The sequence below is a fragment of the Colobus angolensis genome, unplaced genomic scaffold (genome assembly GCF_000951035.1).
Source record: "Colobus angolensis palliatus isolate OR3802 unplaced genomic scaffold, Cang.pa_1.0 Scaffold51, whole genome shotgun sequence".
Taxonomy (NCBI): Eukaryota; Metazoa; Chordata; class Mammalia; order Primates; family Cercopithecidae; genus Colobus; species Colobus angolensis.
Window position 1 is genome coordinate 10,427,310 of NW_012118599.1, and position 17,711 is coordinate 10,445,020.

Consider the following 17,711-nt stretch of genomic DNA (forward strand, 5'->3'; position numbering starts at 1 on the left):
TTTCAACGGCCCATTGATAATGAGCATAGGCTTCCAAATATTTGATGGCTTAAAGGCCCCAGAGTGGGAGTATCCACTGCTGTCCTAGTTTGGTGATCTTTATTGCTGCTGAGAGTACCAGAAGCCCTGCCAGAGGTATAGGTGGTGGGGCCTGTCTTTTTCTGGAGCCCAGAGTATATCTATATCTCCTCTCTCCTACTTTGTACTCTGCCTCAAGGTCCATAGGACTCAGAACTCAGGCTTCAGTTGGGCTAGGCACTGGGTCACTAGGAGACTCCATTATGGCCCAAGATATTAACTATAATTTATGAACTTATTTTCATGGGAAAACCATTTCTAAGTGCCAAGAAATTTCTGACTGCTAAATGATTTTTTTAGATTTCTCCAAACCAATCACAAAGCTGACGTTTTACCTTTTTTATCTGCTGCATCTTTTACATTCTTTCTAAATACTTTCAGTAGCAATTGCTACTCCATCCCACTCTCAACTCCCACAGCATTTATTTTTTGTAACATGTGTTTGCTCTCTCACTGTCTTGTACATTTTGTTCATTTTTCTCCAATGTGTTCATTTTCTCCAATTCATATGCCCAATTAAATGTGAAAATACTTTGGACAGGAATTATCTCACACATATTTGTGTTTACCATGATTGGTAGAAGACTCTAGCATGTTATAAAGACTCCATCAAAATCTCTTTTTGAATAGATAAATCAGTACCAAAGAGCACACTGAATTCATCTTCTCTTTGACACAGCAAAGATACAGAGCTTTCCTCCTTGCCCTTTCTCTCATTTGTTCTTACCTCTTCAAAACAATGGAATGGCATTGTGGTGGCTGCTTCTGCAGTTCAGTGAGCTGAGTGGCCCTTCTTCTTGCCCATCTCTGACCATGGACTTGAACTGTTTCACAAAATACTAATAGGTATGGTTGGGAGCAGTTTTCAACCCCTTTCCCAAATGTGGGTGCACAAAGACCTCAAGGTCATTTATTCTTGCTTGATGTAGTAATACATATAAACTTTTATTAATGCTTTACTTTCTTTTATATGCCTTTTTTATCTTTTAAAAATACTTTGGCTTCCTTAAAAATAGAAAAAAATTTAAAAACAGAAATCTGTTAAGGAAAAAAGAGACATTAAAAAAAAGTGACTCACGCCTGTAATCCCAGCACTTTGTGAGGCTGAGGCAGGCAGATCACGAGGTCAGGATATCGAGATTATCCTGGATAACACGGTGAAACCCCATCTCTACTAAAAATACAAAAACTTAGCTGGGCATGGTGGTGGGCACCTATAGTCCCAGCTACTCGGGAGGCTGAGGCAGGAGAATGACGTGAATCCAGAAAGGGGAGCTTGCAGTGAGCTGAGATCGCACCACTGCACTCCAGCCTGGGCAACAGAGACAGACTACGTCTCAAAAAAAAAGTAACAGCCATTTGTAGTTTAGCTAAATTCCTTGTGTTTCTCATTTAAAAAGTAGTATCCAATTTTATTGAATCTCTACAACTATATTTAGGCTAGGCACATACAACTATGAACATCTCTTTCACGTAACTGAAAATCTAAGTGATATGGCTTGGCTCTGTGTACCCACCTACATTTCCTCTTGAATTGTAATCCCCACATGTAAACGGAGGGACCTGGTGGGAGGTGATTGGATAATGGGGGCAGTTTTCCCCATATTGTCCTTGTGATAGTGAGTGAGTTCTCACAATATCTTACACTTTAAAGGTGTTTGACCATTTCCCCCACCCACTTCTTCTGCCACCATGTAAGATGTGCCTTGCTTCCCATTTGCCTTCTGCCATGATTGTAAGTTTCCTGAGACCTCCCAAGCCATACAGAACTGTGAGTCAGTTAAACCTCTTTTGTTTTCAAATTACCCAGTCTCAGGGAATTCTTTATAAAGCAGTGTGAAAACTGACTAATACACTATGTGTTATCACTATTTTTATCCCCAACATGAACTCTGACTCTTCAAGTAAGATGAAGTGAGTATGGAGTAGTTATTCATTGAATTCAATAATTCAGCACTTTTATCTGACAAGATAGTTCTCTGAGCATCTGTTTAATCATCTATAAAAATGAACTAGATAATCTCTAGGGTAAATCTTTCTTAGTCTGGATAATACTCCTGAAAGAGGGTCTCTGAATTGAGGACCCTTGTTTCCCCTATTCACCTTGTTTATGTAAACAGTACCATATTTAGCCTTGCACTATCAATTTGAAGTTACAAAGGGAAAAATAATGAACAGTATTAATTTGGCTTATTTGAGCACTTCTTTTTGGACAATTGCTCTTCCTCTTTTGACCACAGAGGGGAGTATTGGTATTACTTAAAGGTACATAATGTTCCCTCACAAAAGAGACAGACTAAGTTTAGTCGAAGTATTGCCTGATTCATTTCAGGACCAATTTTCCTAGATGAAATCTCTTTCATAATAAATGTATTTAGAAAAAAATGAAAGTGACACCCAAACTTCTTTGGATGACTTTATACAGGTTTTCTTTATTACATAACCTAAGAATAGAAGCAAAACTATCTACCTGAGGAGGAAGTTAATTTTTAAGATGTAAAGCAGTATGATTTTATCTTGTAATACCATAATGAGGAAATATATGAAATAAGTTTGAGTGGCCAAGAGAGAAAATGTGCAAATATACTATAGAGCATTCAAGTGTGAAAGGACTCTTAAATTTTTTTTCTTTTATTTACTAATTCAGAGCCAAAAGAGGATTCTGTTTTTGACATTGAGTACTCTCATACTTTAGTTTATGGAATGGTTTCCTGCTATGTTTTCCTAGGCTTATTTAAAACTACTATGTTTCACTTGCAGAATATAAAATTTGCTAATTCACTTGTATTCTAAGGAAATTAAATCTTAAGAAATGTTTTCATTTTGGATTAATATTCTTAAGTGTCATAACTAGTTGGTTCTGAAATTTTATATTTTATGTACTGATTAGTAAAAATAACAACTTTTCTCATTTTTTAGTGAAGATAGATGTTTAATCTATTTAAATTATATAGTTAAATTATAGTGACAGAATAAATATTTCAATCTAAATCTGGTTTCTTGGAGATATATTACATATCTCTTATTCATAATATCTAGTTGTTTTCAAAATATGCTTTCTACTAATGTGCTCTTAAGGTTCATTTAAACATCGTCCTTTCTTTAAAAAAATGTGTATGGCTAATACTAACTATGCTTTTGTTCACCTTCAAATAAGTTCATATTTTTGACATATGTTTTTCTTTTTAAGATTGCATTTTGGACACTTGCATACGTCCTTTCTCATCCTGATATCCACAAGGCCATTATGGAAGGCATCTCTTCTGTGTTTGGCAAAGCAGGTACTAAACCTGAGTTAAATTATATAGAAAGACACAGCTAATAATGCATGTTTGTCACACATTATTGGCAAAGCTAAATACTTATAATTTTATAAAAATTCAACATAATACAAAATTCAACATAATTTGTTATATATCAGGATATAAATTGATCAGGTAGAATCCTAGAATTTAATTACTTCAAGCATTTTTGTGCAACTCCTTCATTTTCCAAATGATGAAATCAGTGCTATAGAGATTGTGATTTGCCTAATTTCCTTACTTAAATATATATACACCTGTTTGTTCTTCTAATCTCTTGGCTCCTCACCTCAGTTGAATGAATGTCCGCAGTTTTCAAGTTCGGGATTTTTCAGATTTTATAAAAGTAATATGGATATATTCCATATATTACATAAGAGCCCTAATGGGAGTGTAGCGGTCAGGTAAGTTTTACTACCAAAGGATTATTAAAAGACAACAAACAAAAAACAAGTAAACAAAAAAACAAAAAAACCCTTACAGTTGTTAGAAATTTGAGGATTTAGGAACTGCAGATAGGGATTGTTGCCTTGAACTCTTCAGTTCAGATGTCAGTTTTAAAAAGCAAAAATAAGCTTGAATAGAGAGTACTCAACTACTTGTTTATTCAGCATAATTTGACCTATCTGGGGAGCTGATTTTTTTAATCTTCTTAATATGTCATGTTATGTATCCTGATATAAAAAGAAAGAAATGATAGAGTTTGCTTGGAAGAAAACAATATAATATTAGGGCAAAAGGTATGATGCCAGTTAATGGTTTTCCCTCTCCCTTCCATGATTACTGAAAATATTTTATTTAAAGTTTTTTTTTTTTTTTTTGGATTTCTTGTTATTGAGTTAAACCAAAAAGCAAATTGGCTTGGCAAGCATGAATATCTAGGTAATATTATCTGAGCCTTGAGTATGCATCTGCAGATTCTAGACCTTATAGAATTGGTGAGCATTAGTATCATTGAATGTCAACAATGCTAACAGGTTAGATTCTGGAAAGACACTCATGAATATAAGAGAAGACAACTGGCTTTTATGCAGCTTGCATCTACAAAGCAAATAGAAAGGCACATGCCCACATGTCTACAAATGGAAAAAGGCAATGCACTCTTGATGTCACATATTCTCCTTTATCATTTCCTTACTAGAGTCTTTTCCTGACTTAGGGTCCTCCAGATTTGTGGTCTTTAGGAAATAAAAGGGTAGAGAGGGGATGATGAGGATAATGTGGGGGTCCTCACTGACCCAAAGGCCACAACAGAAGTGTAACATTAATCTAAATTTCTACAAGGCTTGGTTCTGGAACTCTTGAACCCAGTTCTAGTGGAGAAAGATAAAACCTTTTTTCTTTTTCTATGTTCCTGATTATTTTAAAAACCCATTGTTCTCTTCTGACACAAAAAATACTCCTTTGAATAATACTGCCAGTGTAACAGCTACATTATATCAATGCTTTCAGTCTATAAGACACTACTGCAGAATTGAAAACTATTTATAAAATACATCAAACTTTTTTTTAGCCATACTTATACAGAAGGTATTCTATCAATCTATACATAAGATCTAGTAGCAGCCCAGGAATTTAAATGTTGTGAGAGGAGTCCACAGATCTTTGGAGGCTGATATCAAGGAAGATACCCATGTGTTCATACAAAGGATTCTGTCAAGGAAGGAACATTAAAGTACATTGTATTAGTCAGGATTCTCCAGAGAAATGGAACCAATAGGATGTAAATAGACACATAGATAGAGAACGCTCAAAAGACATTTATTATAAAAAATTGGTTGAGCTGACTATGGAGGCTGAGAAGTCTCCATAGTCATTTATAATATAAAACATTATAAATATATATATAATATAAAACAATATAAAACATGAGAAGTTGTGCTGTTGATGCAGGCGCTCAGTGGATTGGATGATGCACACTTACATTAGGCAGGGCAGCCTACTTTACTGACCCTACGAATTCAAATACTCATCTGTCATCCAGAAACACCCTCACAGGCACACCTAGAATAATGGTTAATCTGTATACCCTATGGCCAGTCAAGTTGACATATAGAATTAACCATCATCTCATCTGTTGAGTTTTGTTTCTCTGGAGAACCCTGAGTAAATTTACCCACCCATGTATGGGAGGGCAGTCTGCCGTACCCAGTCTACTGATTGAAATGCTAATATCAACTAGTAATACCCTCACAGACACACCCAGAAATAATGTTTAGCCAAATATCTGGGCACCCCCGATCCAGTCAAGTTACACTTATAATTAATCATCACAGGCATGGAACAAGAATCTGACTCAGTATAGCAGTTTTTCCATTCTATGCTCTTGTCTACTGCAAGATCACCATTTCCTTCTTGAGGATGTCTTTTGTGAATTTCCAGTGTTGTATCTCTGTGGCCTCAATACTCACTTCTAGGAACTTTGCCCAATTTTTTAATAAAACAAATCTCAGGGTAAAAACTACTATTGAATACTTGGGAAAGGAAAGGGTCAGACTCATACCACTTTTCTAAAGGCAGTTAGTTCTTGAACGAGCTTGATAGCTGCCTTTCAGCCTACTCTTGTGTTCTTTATTTGTTTACTTTAAAATGAAAACATCTTTAGGGCTCCTTTGTGAAGATGCTTGCTTAGCCCCAATTATTTTGGGTGGTGCTTTTCATGATTCTACTTCCTCTAACTAATGCTGTACACCTTCTATCTAAGTCTTTATTATCTGCCTAAGTCTTTATTATCTTCCTAAGTCTTCATTATCTGCTTCTTGCTTTTCTTGTTTTCCAGCTGTGTTTTTATATTCCAATTGCACACTTTTAATTTAATTTAATTTTTAGAGACAGGGTCTCACTTTGTCACCTGGAGTACAGTGGAATGATCATAGCTCACTACAGCCTCGAGCTCCTGGGCTCAAGTGATCCTCCTGCCACAGCCTCCTGTGTAGCTAGGACCACAGGTGTGTGCCAGCATATCTGGCTTCATTTTTTTTTCAATGGGACATTGGGACAGAGGAAGGTAGAAGTGTGTTCTCAGATTGTCATCTTGAGCTATAAGTTTGTGTGCATGTAATATGCATCAACTTATAAATAAAATTACATATATATAATTATATATAATTCACCCTTTCAAAGTGTAAACTTTAGTATCTTTTAGTATATTTATAAGATTCCAACCATCAACACTATCTAGTCCCAGAACATTTTTATCACCTTCAAAAAAAACCCCATACCCATTAGCGTCACTTTCGATTTCCTATTTCTAGCTTCTGATGACCACGAATTTACTTGTTGTCCTGACACATTTGCCTTTTGTGGACAGTTCATATAAATGGAAACATATGATATGTGGTCCTTTGTGTCTGGCTTCTTTCACCTAGTGTACTGTTTTATATTATAATGTTTTAAACTGATTTTCAGGTCTTGAAGCATCCATGCATTTCTGGAATAAATCCTGCTTATCTTGATGTATAATCTTCTTTATATGTTGCTGGATTCAGTTTGCTAGTATTTTCTGTGAAGAATTTTGAAGTTTTTTTTGAATAATCTATGTTAATAAGGAATATTGACTTATAATTTTCTTAAAATAACTTTGGTTTTGGTATCAAGATAATTCTAGCTTTAGAGAGTGAATTTGGAAGTATTTCTTCCTCTTCTAATTTTTGGAAGAGTTTATGAAGGATTGATGTTATTTCTTCTTTAAACATATGGTAGAATTCACCAATGAAGTGATCTGATCCTAAGATTTTCTTTTTGAGAAGTTTTTTGATTAATTCAGTCTTTCTACTTGTTACCTGCCTATTTAGATTATCTATTTCTTCTTGAGTCAGTTTTATAGTTTATGTCTTTTTAGGAATATGTCCATTTCATCCAGATTATCTAATTTGTTGGTATAAAATTTTTCATAGTGTTCCCCACAATCCATTTTATTTCTGTAAGGGCACTAGAAAACCAAGTATTTCATTCCTAATTTTAATTTGGGTCCTGTTTTACTTTCTTGGTCATTGTGGCTACATATTTGTCAATTTTGTTTGCAAAGAACTAACTTTTTAATTCTGTTTATTTTAACTTGATTTTATTTTTCCTAGTGATTTTTGTATTTAACTTAATTTTGTTCGCATCTTTACAATTTTTCTATTGATATTCTCTATTTAGTTCTTTAGAAATGATTATTTTAGTTCTTTGAACATCATGAAAATATCTGATTTAAAGTCTTTATTAAGTCCAGCAACTGAGTTTCTTCAGGGACCCTATCTGTTGATTCCTTTTTTGCTCTGTGAATAATCTGTTCAGACAGTCTTCTACTTATAGTGGTTCAACTCTTAATTTTTTGACTTCATGATTGTGTGAAAGGGATACACATCCAACACTGTATTTTCTTTTTCATATCTTATTTCAGGTTTCTTATTGTATGCCTTGTAATTCTTTGTTGAAAACTGGACATTTTACATAATAGAATGTAACAACTTTGGAAATTAGGGTCTTCCCTTTCCTCAGAGTTTGTTGTTGTTGCTGTTTATCATTTTTGTTATTTGTCTGATTGTTTAGTGACTTTTCTTAACTAATTCTGTAATGTTTGCATTCTTTGTCACATATGGCCACAGAAGTCTCTGCTTCATTGTTTAGTGATCAGGTATCAACTAGATAAATATTTCTTTACATCAGTAATTTAGAAGTCTCCCATTCTTTGCTAAGGGACTATGTGTGCATGTTGGGGCGTGCCTTCAACACTCAGCCAAGCAGTTGACAACTCTGCCTTAGCTTTCACTTTCTACCTGTGCAGAGCCTCAAGGATGGGTGTACGTGAGAGCTTGTGGCCTTCTCATGTCTTTTCTTAGCATAAGTATAGCCCTGGGCAAATGGATGCCCTTCTAGATTCCTGGGAATGCACTGGACCTCTGCAAAGCCACTGTGAACAACTCATTCCCTAGCCTTGCATTTTCATCCTGTTGGTTTGTCCATTGTTTGTCCAACAGTGTTCTACTGACTCAGAGAGTTGCAAAGTTAAACAGTTGTCTTTAAAGATTTTAAACCAACAACCCTGGAGGAAAGGCTTTTCATACTGAGTGAACTCCAACTCAGGTCAAATAAAGACAGCCTTGCAAGTAAGGTCTTCTAGGAAACTGCCGAACTTGTTGAATAATGGGAATACTCTACTAATGAGGTTTAGAAGAAGTTCCAACCTTGTTCTGCCCTATCTAGTGAGTGCTGGGGTGTTGGTTTTCACTGTGAATGCAGACTGCTGGCTTTTAAGTCTTCTATGCAGATGTAGAGAGGGGGATAAGAATAGGGAAGGTTAAAATGACATTAAGTTTGATGTTCTTATCAAGATTCAACTGTTTTTTTCTTGAATAGACATTCTTGAATTGCTGCAAAACTTTGGTTAATCTGTAGAATTCTAAAAATCTTGGTTCTTAGAATTTTTTTTACCAAATTTCTTACTGCTTTTAAGGAGGGAACTTTAGGAGTTCCTTGCTCTGCCATTTTTGCTGACATCACCCTGATCTATAAGTTTTAAAATTTCTTTAGAAAACCTCCCAGGCTTATGTGGATTAACCCTTAATTTATGCATTATTTTACTTGGCCCTCAAACTTATTTTCTGAGTGTTCACCATGTGAAGGCATTGTGTGAAGTACCAGAGCTATGAAGATGAGTAAAGTACGGTCCATGCTTTTTATAAAAATTGAAAGCAGGTTTGGAAGTATCTAGAAGATATTAGGAGAGAAAAATGAATATTTACATTGTTTCTTTGGAGACATGTACCTGCTGGTAAATTCAGTAAGACTCCAGGCTGAATTCTGTGCCAACTGGAAGAACTAGCTTGTCCTGAGAGGGAGAGGAGCAGTCTGTCCCCAGCCAGGAAGGTTTTCTGTTTCTTTTAAAGATATTATACATTTAAGAAATATTATTATATAAAATTTACACACCCACACAAATCATAATATATGGAAAATTTTAAAAAATGTGTAATACACCTAGTCCCAGCCAATATCTTATCAGTACTTTGAGACACCGAGTAATTTCAAGCCCAGTAATCCATATGAATGGTAAATAATTTTTTTTTTGCCTATGGTTTTATTTTGTCTCTTGGTTTTGGGTAAAACATATATGACCAAATCATTGATGATCTAATAAAGAATAATTTTGCTTTGTTATCAAATTTTGAGGTAGAATTCCTAGAAATTAGTCATTTGGTTTTAAATTTTAATTGATAAGTTACTACACATTATTTCAATTGCCTGTCATAACCTCATGATGCAGTGTGGACACTAGAGTCAGACTGCCTGAATTGAAATCCAGGTGGAGACACTTATTAATGGTGTATCTTTACTCAAGTTACCAAGTTCTTTAAGCCTTTTTCCTCTTTGGGAAGATGGTTAATAATAATCCTCATCTCGTGAAGTTATTAGAAGGATATAGCAAATGTAAATTAGATAGATAGCACAGTGCCTGGCAAATCGTAATTGCTTTGTAAATCTTAGCTATGACCAAAACTGATACAACTATATCAGTTATGTGAAATTTTATAATCCTCCCATATCATGAAATTAGTAACTTATAACTTTTGAGTTTTTCTACTTCCAAATATTAGTCAGTATTGTTTTTTGAAATAAGATAGTTTTCTTAAATGTTTACAGACACAAATAAATTACTTTTATATGAATTGGCCACACTTCTGACGGTGCCAAAATGCAGCAGAAATATAGCCTGAGACTATGTATGTCTAATATTGCCCTACAAGATAGGAGTAGTAGAAATAGTAATAGTTAATACTCAGTACTAATTAAGTAGCAGGCCCTATTTTAAGTGCTTTCCTTGTTGACTTATTTAATCCTTGGATCATCCTTCCTAAGCATTATTATTTGCCCTATTTTATGCATGAGGAAAGTGAAACCCCAATTAGATAACTTACCTAAGACCATATAGCTAGCAAGTGGTAGGGGCATGATTTGAGTCTAGTTTGTTTGGCATGAAAGTTGACGATACAAATCAGCAAATCTCCTTGTTTCAAAATTGTACTTGGAATCCCTGAATTGAATGCTTCAATCCAATTTCCAGCTTTATTCTGCTCCAAGTTGCTTCCACATTAATCTTCCTAAAGGATGGCTCTGGATGTATGCTACATGTATACTCAGGAAATGTTCCTGGAGTAACATTCGTACCCCTAAGCCTGATACCAGTGGCCATGATGGTAGGCTTGACCCACCTTTGCATGCAGAATCACAATCTAACCAAGGAAGACTTTAGAATACCCACTAAAAACACTCTGCATTTCCTTTCAGCTATGTGTTAACATTTATAACACTGAATATGATTTAATTCTAATATATTTATAAAACTTTACACATAAGTAAACTTATAGATTAGAGAAAAACATTTTCTAAGCCATTCACCTCATTTTTGATTCAGAAAATATGACTGCCATATTTATAACCCAGTTGTTTTCCAAAACAACATGATGTGTCTGCCAAGACAATAAAATTACCCAAAGAAATTAAGGGCCACTTAACCAGGGCACTTTAACCAGAGCGATGGTCTGTGGTTTATGTAGACAATCATCTTTACTTGTTGCGTACCTACACCTTCTTCTGACCAAGACCACCTGGACATGTAGATCCCAACCCCCCTAATTACCTCTAATGTTTTGTTCCATTAATCAGTTGCCAGTCTCTTGGTGAGTTCAACTTCTCTTTCTCCATTGGCTCTTTTCTCTCGATGTGTCAGATTCTGATACTCAGTGCACACATCCAGTGGCCTCACATCTCACTCAGAATGAAATCTAAAGCCTTCAAATGGCCTCAGAGACTCTGTCATCTGATTCCTGTCTAACTCAGCGACCTCATCTCTGCCTTTTTCTCCTTGTTTATTTTACCCCAACCAACTCCATTCATTTATTAATTCAGCAAATATTTGTTGAGCTCTCGTTATATGCCAGGAACTGCTTTAGGAATTTGGGCTATAAGAACAAAGTAAATATTACTTTTTTCTTGGTGCTTACATTCTGGTAGAGGAGACAGGCAATTAACAATAAATGTAATGCATAAGTAAACTCTAAAAGTAAAAATATTAAAAGGTGATAAATATTATGTTAAAAGATAACAGAGGCTGGGCATGATGGCTCATGCCTATAATCCCAGAGCTTTGGGATTGCTTGAGGCCAGGAATTCAAGGCCATCCTGGGTAATATAATGAAACTCCATCTCTTAAAAAAAAATTCTTAGCTGGGCATGGTGGCATGCACCTGTGGTTCTAGCTACTCAGGAGGCTGAGGTGGGAGGATCGACCTGAGCCCAGGAATTCAAAGTTGCAGTGAGCTAAGTTTGCGCCACTGCACTCCAGGCTGGGCAACAGAGCAAGATAAAGAAAGGAAGGAAGGAAGGAAAAGGAAGGGAAGGGAAGGGAAGGAGGGAGGGAAGGATAAAGAGAAAGAAAGAGAGAGAGAGAGAGAGGAAGGAAGGAAGGAAAGAAGGAAGGGAAAAGAAAAAAAGAAGAAGAAAGGAGGGAAGGAGTGGGGAGGGAGGGAAAGGCTAGAGAAAATCATGAATGCCAGGGATGGGGGAAGGTGGGAAGGTGGTATTATAGTATTAAATAGAATCAGTGTAAGCCCTAATTGGCAAAGTGAGATTTGAGCAAGGACTTTAAGGTGTTAAGAGCTAGACAAGCAAATATCTAGAGGAAGAGCTGACTGGGGTCAGAGACAGCAGATGTGTCCTCACTGTGGGCTCACAAAACCCTTTGAGATCACCATCATGATGGCATTTCTGTTGGAAGATGTTTGTCCTTTTTTTTTTTAATTCCAGAGAAGAATGTGAGCACGTTTCTAAAAAATGGTTAATATTAGGTTGGAAGAAGAGATTCAGGAAAAAGCTTTTGTCACATTATTCAAAGCAAAATTTGATTGAACTATCAATGTGTGGATTTTTAAATTAAAAAAGAGGATGAGCATTTGGTTTTGATTCAGAAAATATGACTACCGTTCAGAAAACCAGCACACAGGTGTTCTAGTTAATGATTGCTCTGTTTTAAAAAACTGTCAATGCTTTAGATAAGTTTGAAGTATCATGAGAAAGGTGGGGAGATATCATTGTACTTAGTCTGGTTTTATGGAGTCTTTAAGCAAGGGGTCACTAGCCTGGGAATAGACAAGAAGTGTGTTTGTATATATACACACAGACATATGCATATATAAATATATATTATATTTATAAAAAGGTATATAGTTATAGTTATAAAATGTATTTATATTTACAAAAATATGTTTATAATGATATAATAAGTATATATTTTATACTCATATATGTATTATTTACAAACACACATATTGATACGTATCCATTTTTGGCTATGCAAAATCTGAACCCTGTGTTTCAACAGAAACTTGCCTACCATAGTGGTGCAGAAAAATGCTAGATTTTTGTTTTCCTTGCTTCCCTTGAAACTAGGATATTACCATGAGAATAAGACTTTGCCAGTCAGATCTACCAAACCCAGACTTCGAATCAAGAGTTACCAAAATAAAAAAATGGAGACTAAAAAATTTTCCCTGGAAGCAACTGCAGGTTTTGCAGGATGAAGTTTCTGGGGACACAATGTCATTCAGTATCCTGTGCCAGTGGCCACAGTGCACTTGACATCAGTGTCAGTGTCATACTTGCCAGACCAGGTCTGTGGCCTGATTTGGAGCAAGATTCCTGGCTATGCACCCTTCAAGCCTGGTTGTCCAGCCCTCCTAAAAGTTATGTAAACTACTTAATATACTTTTAACAAATTATCATTATTTGACTAAATCAGCTGGATTTAGGTTCTGCTGCTTGCCTCTAACAGATCTGGCTGATAAAATATAGAAAGTGTATATTTTACAGAATGTCCAATATGGAGAATAAAGTAGAAGTGACAAAGTCAGCTATCAGGAAAAGTGAATGGAACCAAAGGAGAAAATGAGCATACTCCCCTATGGTAGTATAAGGGGTAAGATGAAGAAGAAAAGACACATCTATCCAGATTTTCTGCTGTGATCAATGGGCAGTGGACTTTTTGCATTGGAACCATCTGTAGGAAGCAGAAAGTCAGGTGAAAAGGGAAGTGTGAAAGCCATGAACCTAGCAGGTTCTTGTGTGATGGAAACTAGGAAGGACTAGGGATACACTTCCATGACACCTCTCCTCTTTGTATGTCCTCTCTAAATATGGTAAATCAAATTACCTAGCTGGTGCAAAAGTAATTGTGGTTTTTTGCCATAACTTTATTTACCATATTTAGAGAGGATGTATAAAGAGGAGAAGATGTAATGGCTTCCATCACCACTGAGATATTTCTTCCTCCTGTAGGGTTTTATGTATTCTCAATATGGTGAATACTGTTGTATCCACAGAGCTGAAGAATAAAGTTATCTATCTTTTTACTTTGACATTAAGCTATATAGTGTCACAGATTCAATTTTATTTATTTAAATATTTACATTTTAATTTGTTTAAGGAGGATTTCATCAGCCTACCATTATGGTTTACTTTTCTATTTTATTAAAATATAATTTTATTTAAATGTTTAGAGTACACATTTAGATGTGGTTTTTTTTTTTTTTTTTTGCTTCTTTGTGTTTGTTTTTTTCAAAATAACTACTAAAGTAATACCAGATCATGAAGGATTAATTGACAGTGTAAGTACTCACACTTATGGGTAACTGACCTAAAGCAATCAAAGGCGTTAATGTTTAGCTCCTGTGTAGGCTGGGTTATAAATTAATTTTCATTTCTAATTCAGGACTCCCACGTGAGAATCTGCCCATCAACAGAGGCTCATTCTTTCTTAAAAAAATGCAAACAAATAAAAATGTGCCTGAATTTTTTTCACTGGTTGCATTTGACCTTTCCACCTATGCTTTTTAACGTAGGATAGCATACACATGCACCCTTTTTATTTTATTTTGTTTTTGCTGATCAGTTTTACTTTGCCTTTATCTAAGTGATAAATTAATAAACATTTTCTGTTAATTTACAAGGAACAAGATTAATTAACAGAAATGCACCTGCATAGAAATGATTCCTATCTTACATAAAAGTCATGATTTATGCATCATAAAAGGCACATACAGAATTTTCATTGGATTAGAGAGTTAGCAGTTGGATTCATGAATTTAAATCTTGTCACTCACTAATTGTGTGATTGTGGATGAAAGAGAAACCTTACTCAGAGTCAATCAACAGTGGTTTTTGGTACCACTGTATTTTGATTTAGCAACACTGTGGGATGGCCAGGGTCTGTTGCCTGGTGACATTGACTCAGGTGGCTACACATTATATACTGATGAGGAAAGTGTCTAAAGTGAAAAATGAGACTCAGATTCCACAGTGATATTCTAGATAAACTCCGTATTGTCTGCTTTATTTTAATTAGTTGATTAGTTTTACTTTATTGCATTTAAACATTTGTATTCTTGAAATCTTATATATTGTCATTGTCATGAAACACATATTATAACTTGTATGCAGCTTCCCTTCACTTGGATGTGTCTCAGTACCATCTTGCCAACTAATAACAACCTTCTTGGAGGCTTCCATCATGGTGTATTGTAGATCTGAGTCCTTTCAGTTAACTTAAGCTCACTCTCACTACCCAGCTCCAACCTGCCAGGGCCCAATGGCTGATGGCCAAAGTTGTGTCTGTGACAGATTCTTGGCCTCTTGTGCAATGCATTGCCCAAAATAATGAAGAAAGAGATCAAGGAACAGTGCCAAGGACACTCCAGTGGAATTATGTATGGAAGGAGGTTATTTTATTTTTAAAAATTATCTCCATTCCCACTAGCAGCCTGACACTATGAACCTAACACAGAGATTTTGGAGGCTATAGCTTATCATGCAGGAAATTTCTCACATAACCTCATTTACCTTTGCTGGGCTAGTTTTTAAAATCCAAGAATGGACCCAGGAAATAGTAGATTATGGAGGAGCTTCTTACAAACTACTTCTCATTTGTCAACCTTGAAGACCACATATAGATTACTTAAGAAAGTATTTATAAATGCAAGAAAGTTCATTTGAAACTATTCTTTCTACCCCAAACATATAATTTGGCTATCTTCTTATTCCTTTGGCCTTGAACATCAGGATGATGTCATTTTGGAACTCATAACTTGTGATTTTCCAGTCCAGTAACCTAGCCATAATGACTAGGGTGAGACGTGCATGTCTAATACCTGGCCCAGGAGAGATTTCTCAGGAAGCTTTATTTCTTCCACTGTTTCCTACCTTTAATACCCAAAGTGGGTCTTGTGATAACCTAGCTCAAGAGATTTTGTGTGAAGTCACTCTCTCCTTTTTTATTGCCTAGCTTCAGTGGCTGAAAGAGATGCCTCTGATAGCTGTAGATTATTTGATATCCCTGTTCATATTTATAAGCTTGGAGACAGGTTCTACTCTGGTGCCTCTCATTTTAAATCTTTCAGTATCTTATTCCAGGGCAGCACTGTTGATCTGCTTTGTTTATTCTCTACATTTTTTCATTTAGACACAATTCTTTCTTCAGAGCATTCTGTTGGTGAATTTTTCAAGCATTTGGATAGTGTTTTTTTTTTCCTTCTTCTTCTTTAGGAAATACTAAGGTAAAAACTCTTAAAGTCAGGCTGACATCTCTTCAGGGAAAATAAACCAAAAATTTGGACTCAGACTCAGTACACTAACTTTATACATAAGGGTATTTCTAGATCAAAGTTGATTTTACATATTATTATCTACCCACTGTTACTTTCTTTAGGCAATATTCTCTCCCTTTTATTTATCATGTATTGGACTGTATCCTTTTTTCCTTGAAAAAAATATGATTTTAAGGCATGCTCCATTTTTGTCTTCTAGTAATTAGAGAAAATGATAATCTCTTTTTTAAAATATGAGAGAAGCACTTCTTAAAATAATACCAAATATTATTTTTCAGAAGAGAGTCTTAGGTGGTTGACTTGGTATAGTGGCATTAAACTTCTTTTGACATGATGGAATGAGATTTGGGATATTTAATATGTGCATGTATTGATGGAAGAAAGAGTTGGGAGGGTCAGCCTGTCAATTCTCCTTATCTTCCATTGGATGTAATAACCTGTTCTCAGAAATGTTGCAGTCAGTCCTTCATATCTTTCTCAATCCATTGTTATCACTGCCTTTTTCAGACTTTGCCTATTGTTATAAATGTCAGACTGAAACAGCTGAGCAGGATCTACCTCCAAAAGGTTATTGCTTGTAATTTTTCAATAGGAATATGTGTCTTTGATAATAAAATCTTATCCTAAATCCTTTACATGCCAAAGGCCATATCCATCCTTATAAAAGTGAGAACTAGAGCTGAAGGCCAGAAATGACTGAGATGCTTGGAAGAAGCTGGTGGCTGGAGGAGGAGAGTAGAAAGACATGTGGTTTGCCAGGCTACTGCTACAATCCCTAAGGCCCCAGTGCTCATATTCCCAGAGTCCATGGACAATCACCAGGCTTTTTATCTTCTTTCCCCAGCCTGTATTCACCACAGATGCTTTAAGCTGCTTTTTAAGCCTTCCTTCTCATGTTACATCTCTCCTTCCTATTCATTTAACTGGTATTTCTCTTGCATAAGGAAATCAGACTGGGGCAGGACCTATATGGAGGAAACCATATGATTTTTACAAAATATATATATTTAAAACAATCTAAATAAAGAAAAAGGCACATCACATTCCTGGATGGGAAGATGTAATCTGAAAATACTAACACTTATCAGATGACTGTACATACAATTGTAATGAGAATTCTATTTTTGGGGGGAGTGTAGTTAGCTAAATAATTTAAAACTATATAGAAAAATAACTGTGATTATAAATAACAATTATTAGAAATGTGACCAGGTGCAGTGGCTCACACCTGTAATCCCACCACTTTGGGAGGCTGAGATGGGAGGATGGCTTGAGATCAGGAGTTTGAGACCAGCCTGGGCAACATGGTGAGACTGTCTCTATGAAACTTAAAAAAAAATTTAGCCGGGTGTGGTGGCATGCATCTGCAGTCTCAGCTACTTGGGATGCTGAGGTGGGAGGATCGCTTGAACCCAGGAGTTCGAGGCTGCAGTGATTTATGATAGCGCCACTGCACTCCAGCCTAGGCAACAGAGTGAGACCCCATCTCTTCATATACATGAAATGTAAATTAGTAAGGCCAGTTCACCCTAATTAAGGCCAGATTTTCGTAAGATATTATAGCTTATTATAAAACTGCTATAACAAAAGAGTATACAATTGGCACAGGAAAAACAATTGATCTACATAACCCTCATGTATCTTTTACCAATAAAAATCAACTTTATAATCTTTTCTTTCAAAACTAAAA

General features: G+C 35.6%; 1 protein-coding gene across 2 annotated transcripts in view; it reads left to right on the forward strand.

The window, feature by feature from the left end:
• LOC105524867 (24-hydroxycholesterol 7-alpha-hydroxylase) overlaps positions 1–17,711 on the forward strand; it is a 103,368-nt gene that overhangs the window by 22,997 nt on the left and 62,660 nt on the right. For both annotated transcript variants that reach the window (XM_011960292.1, XM_011960291.1), the window contains exon 7: positions 3,269–3,359. In XM_011960292.1, coding sequence (XP_011815682.1) covers positions 3,269–3,359 — 91 coding nt within the window. The remainder of the gene's footprint in view (positions 1–3,268; positions 3,360–17,711) is intronic.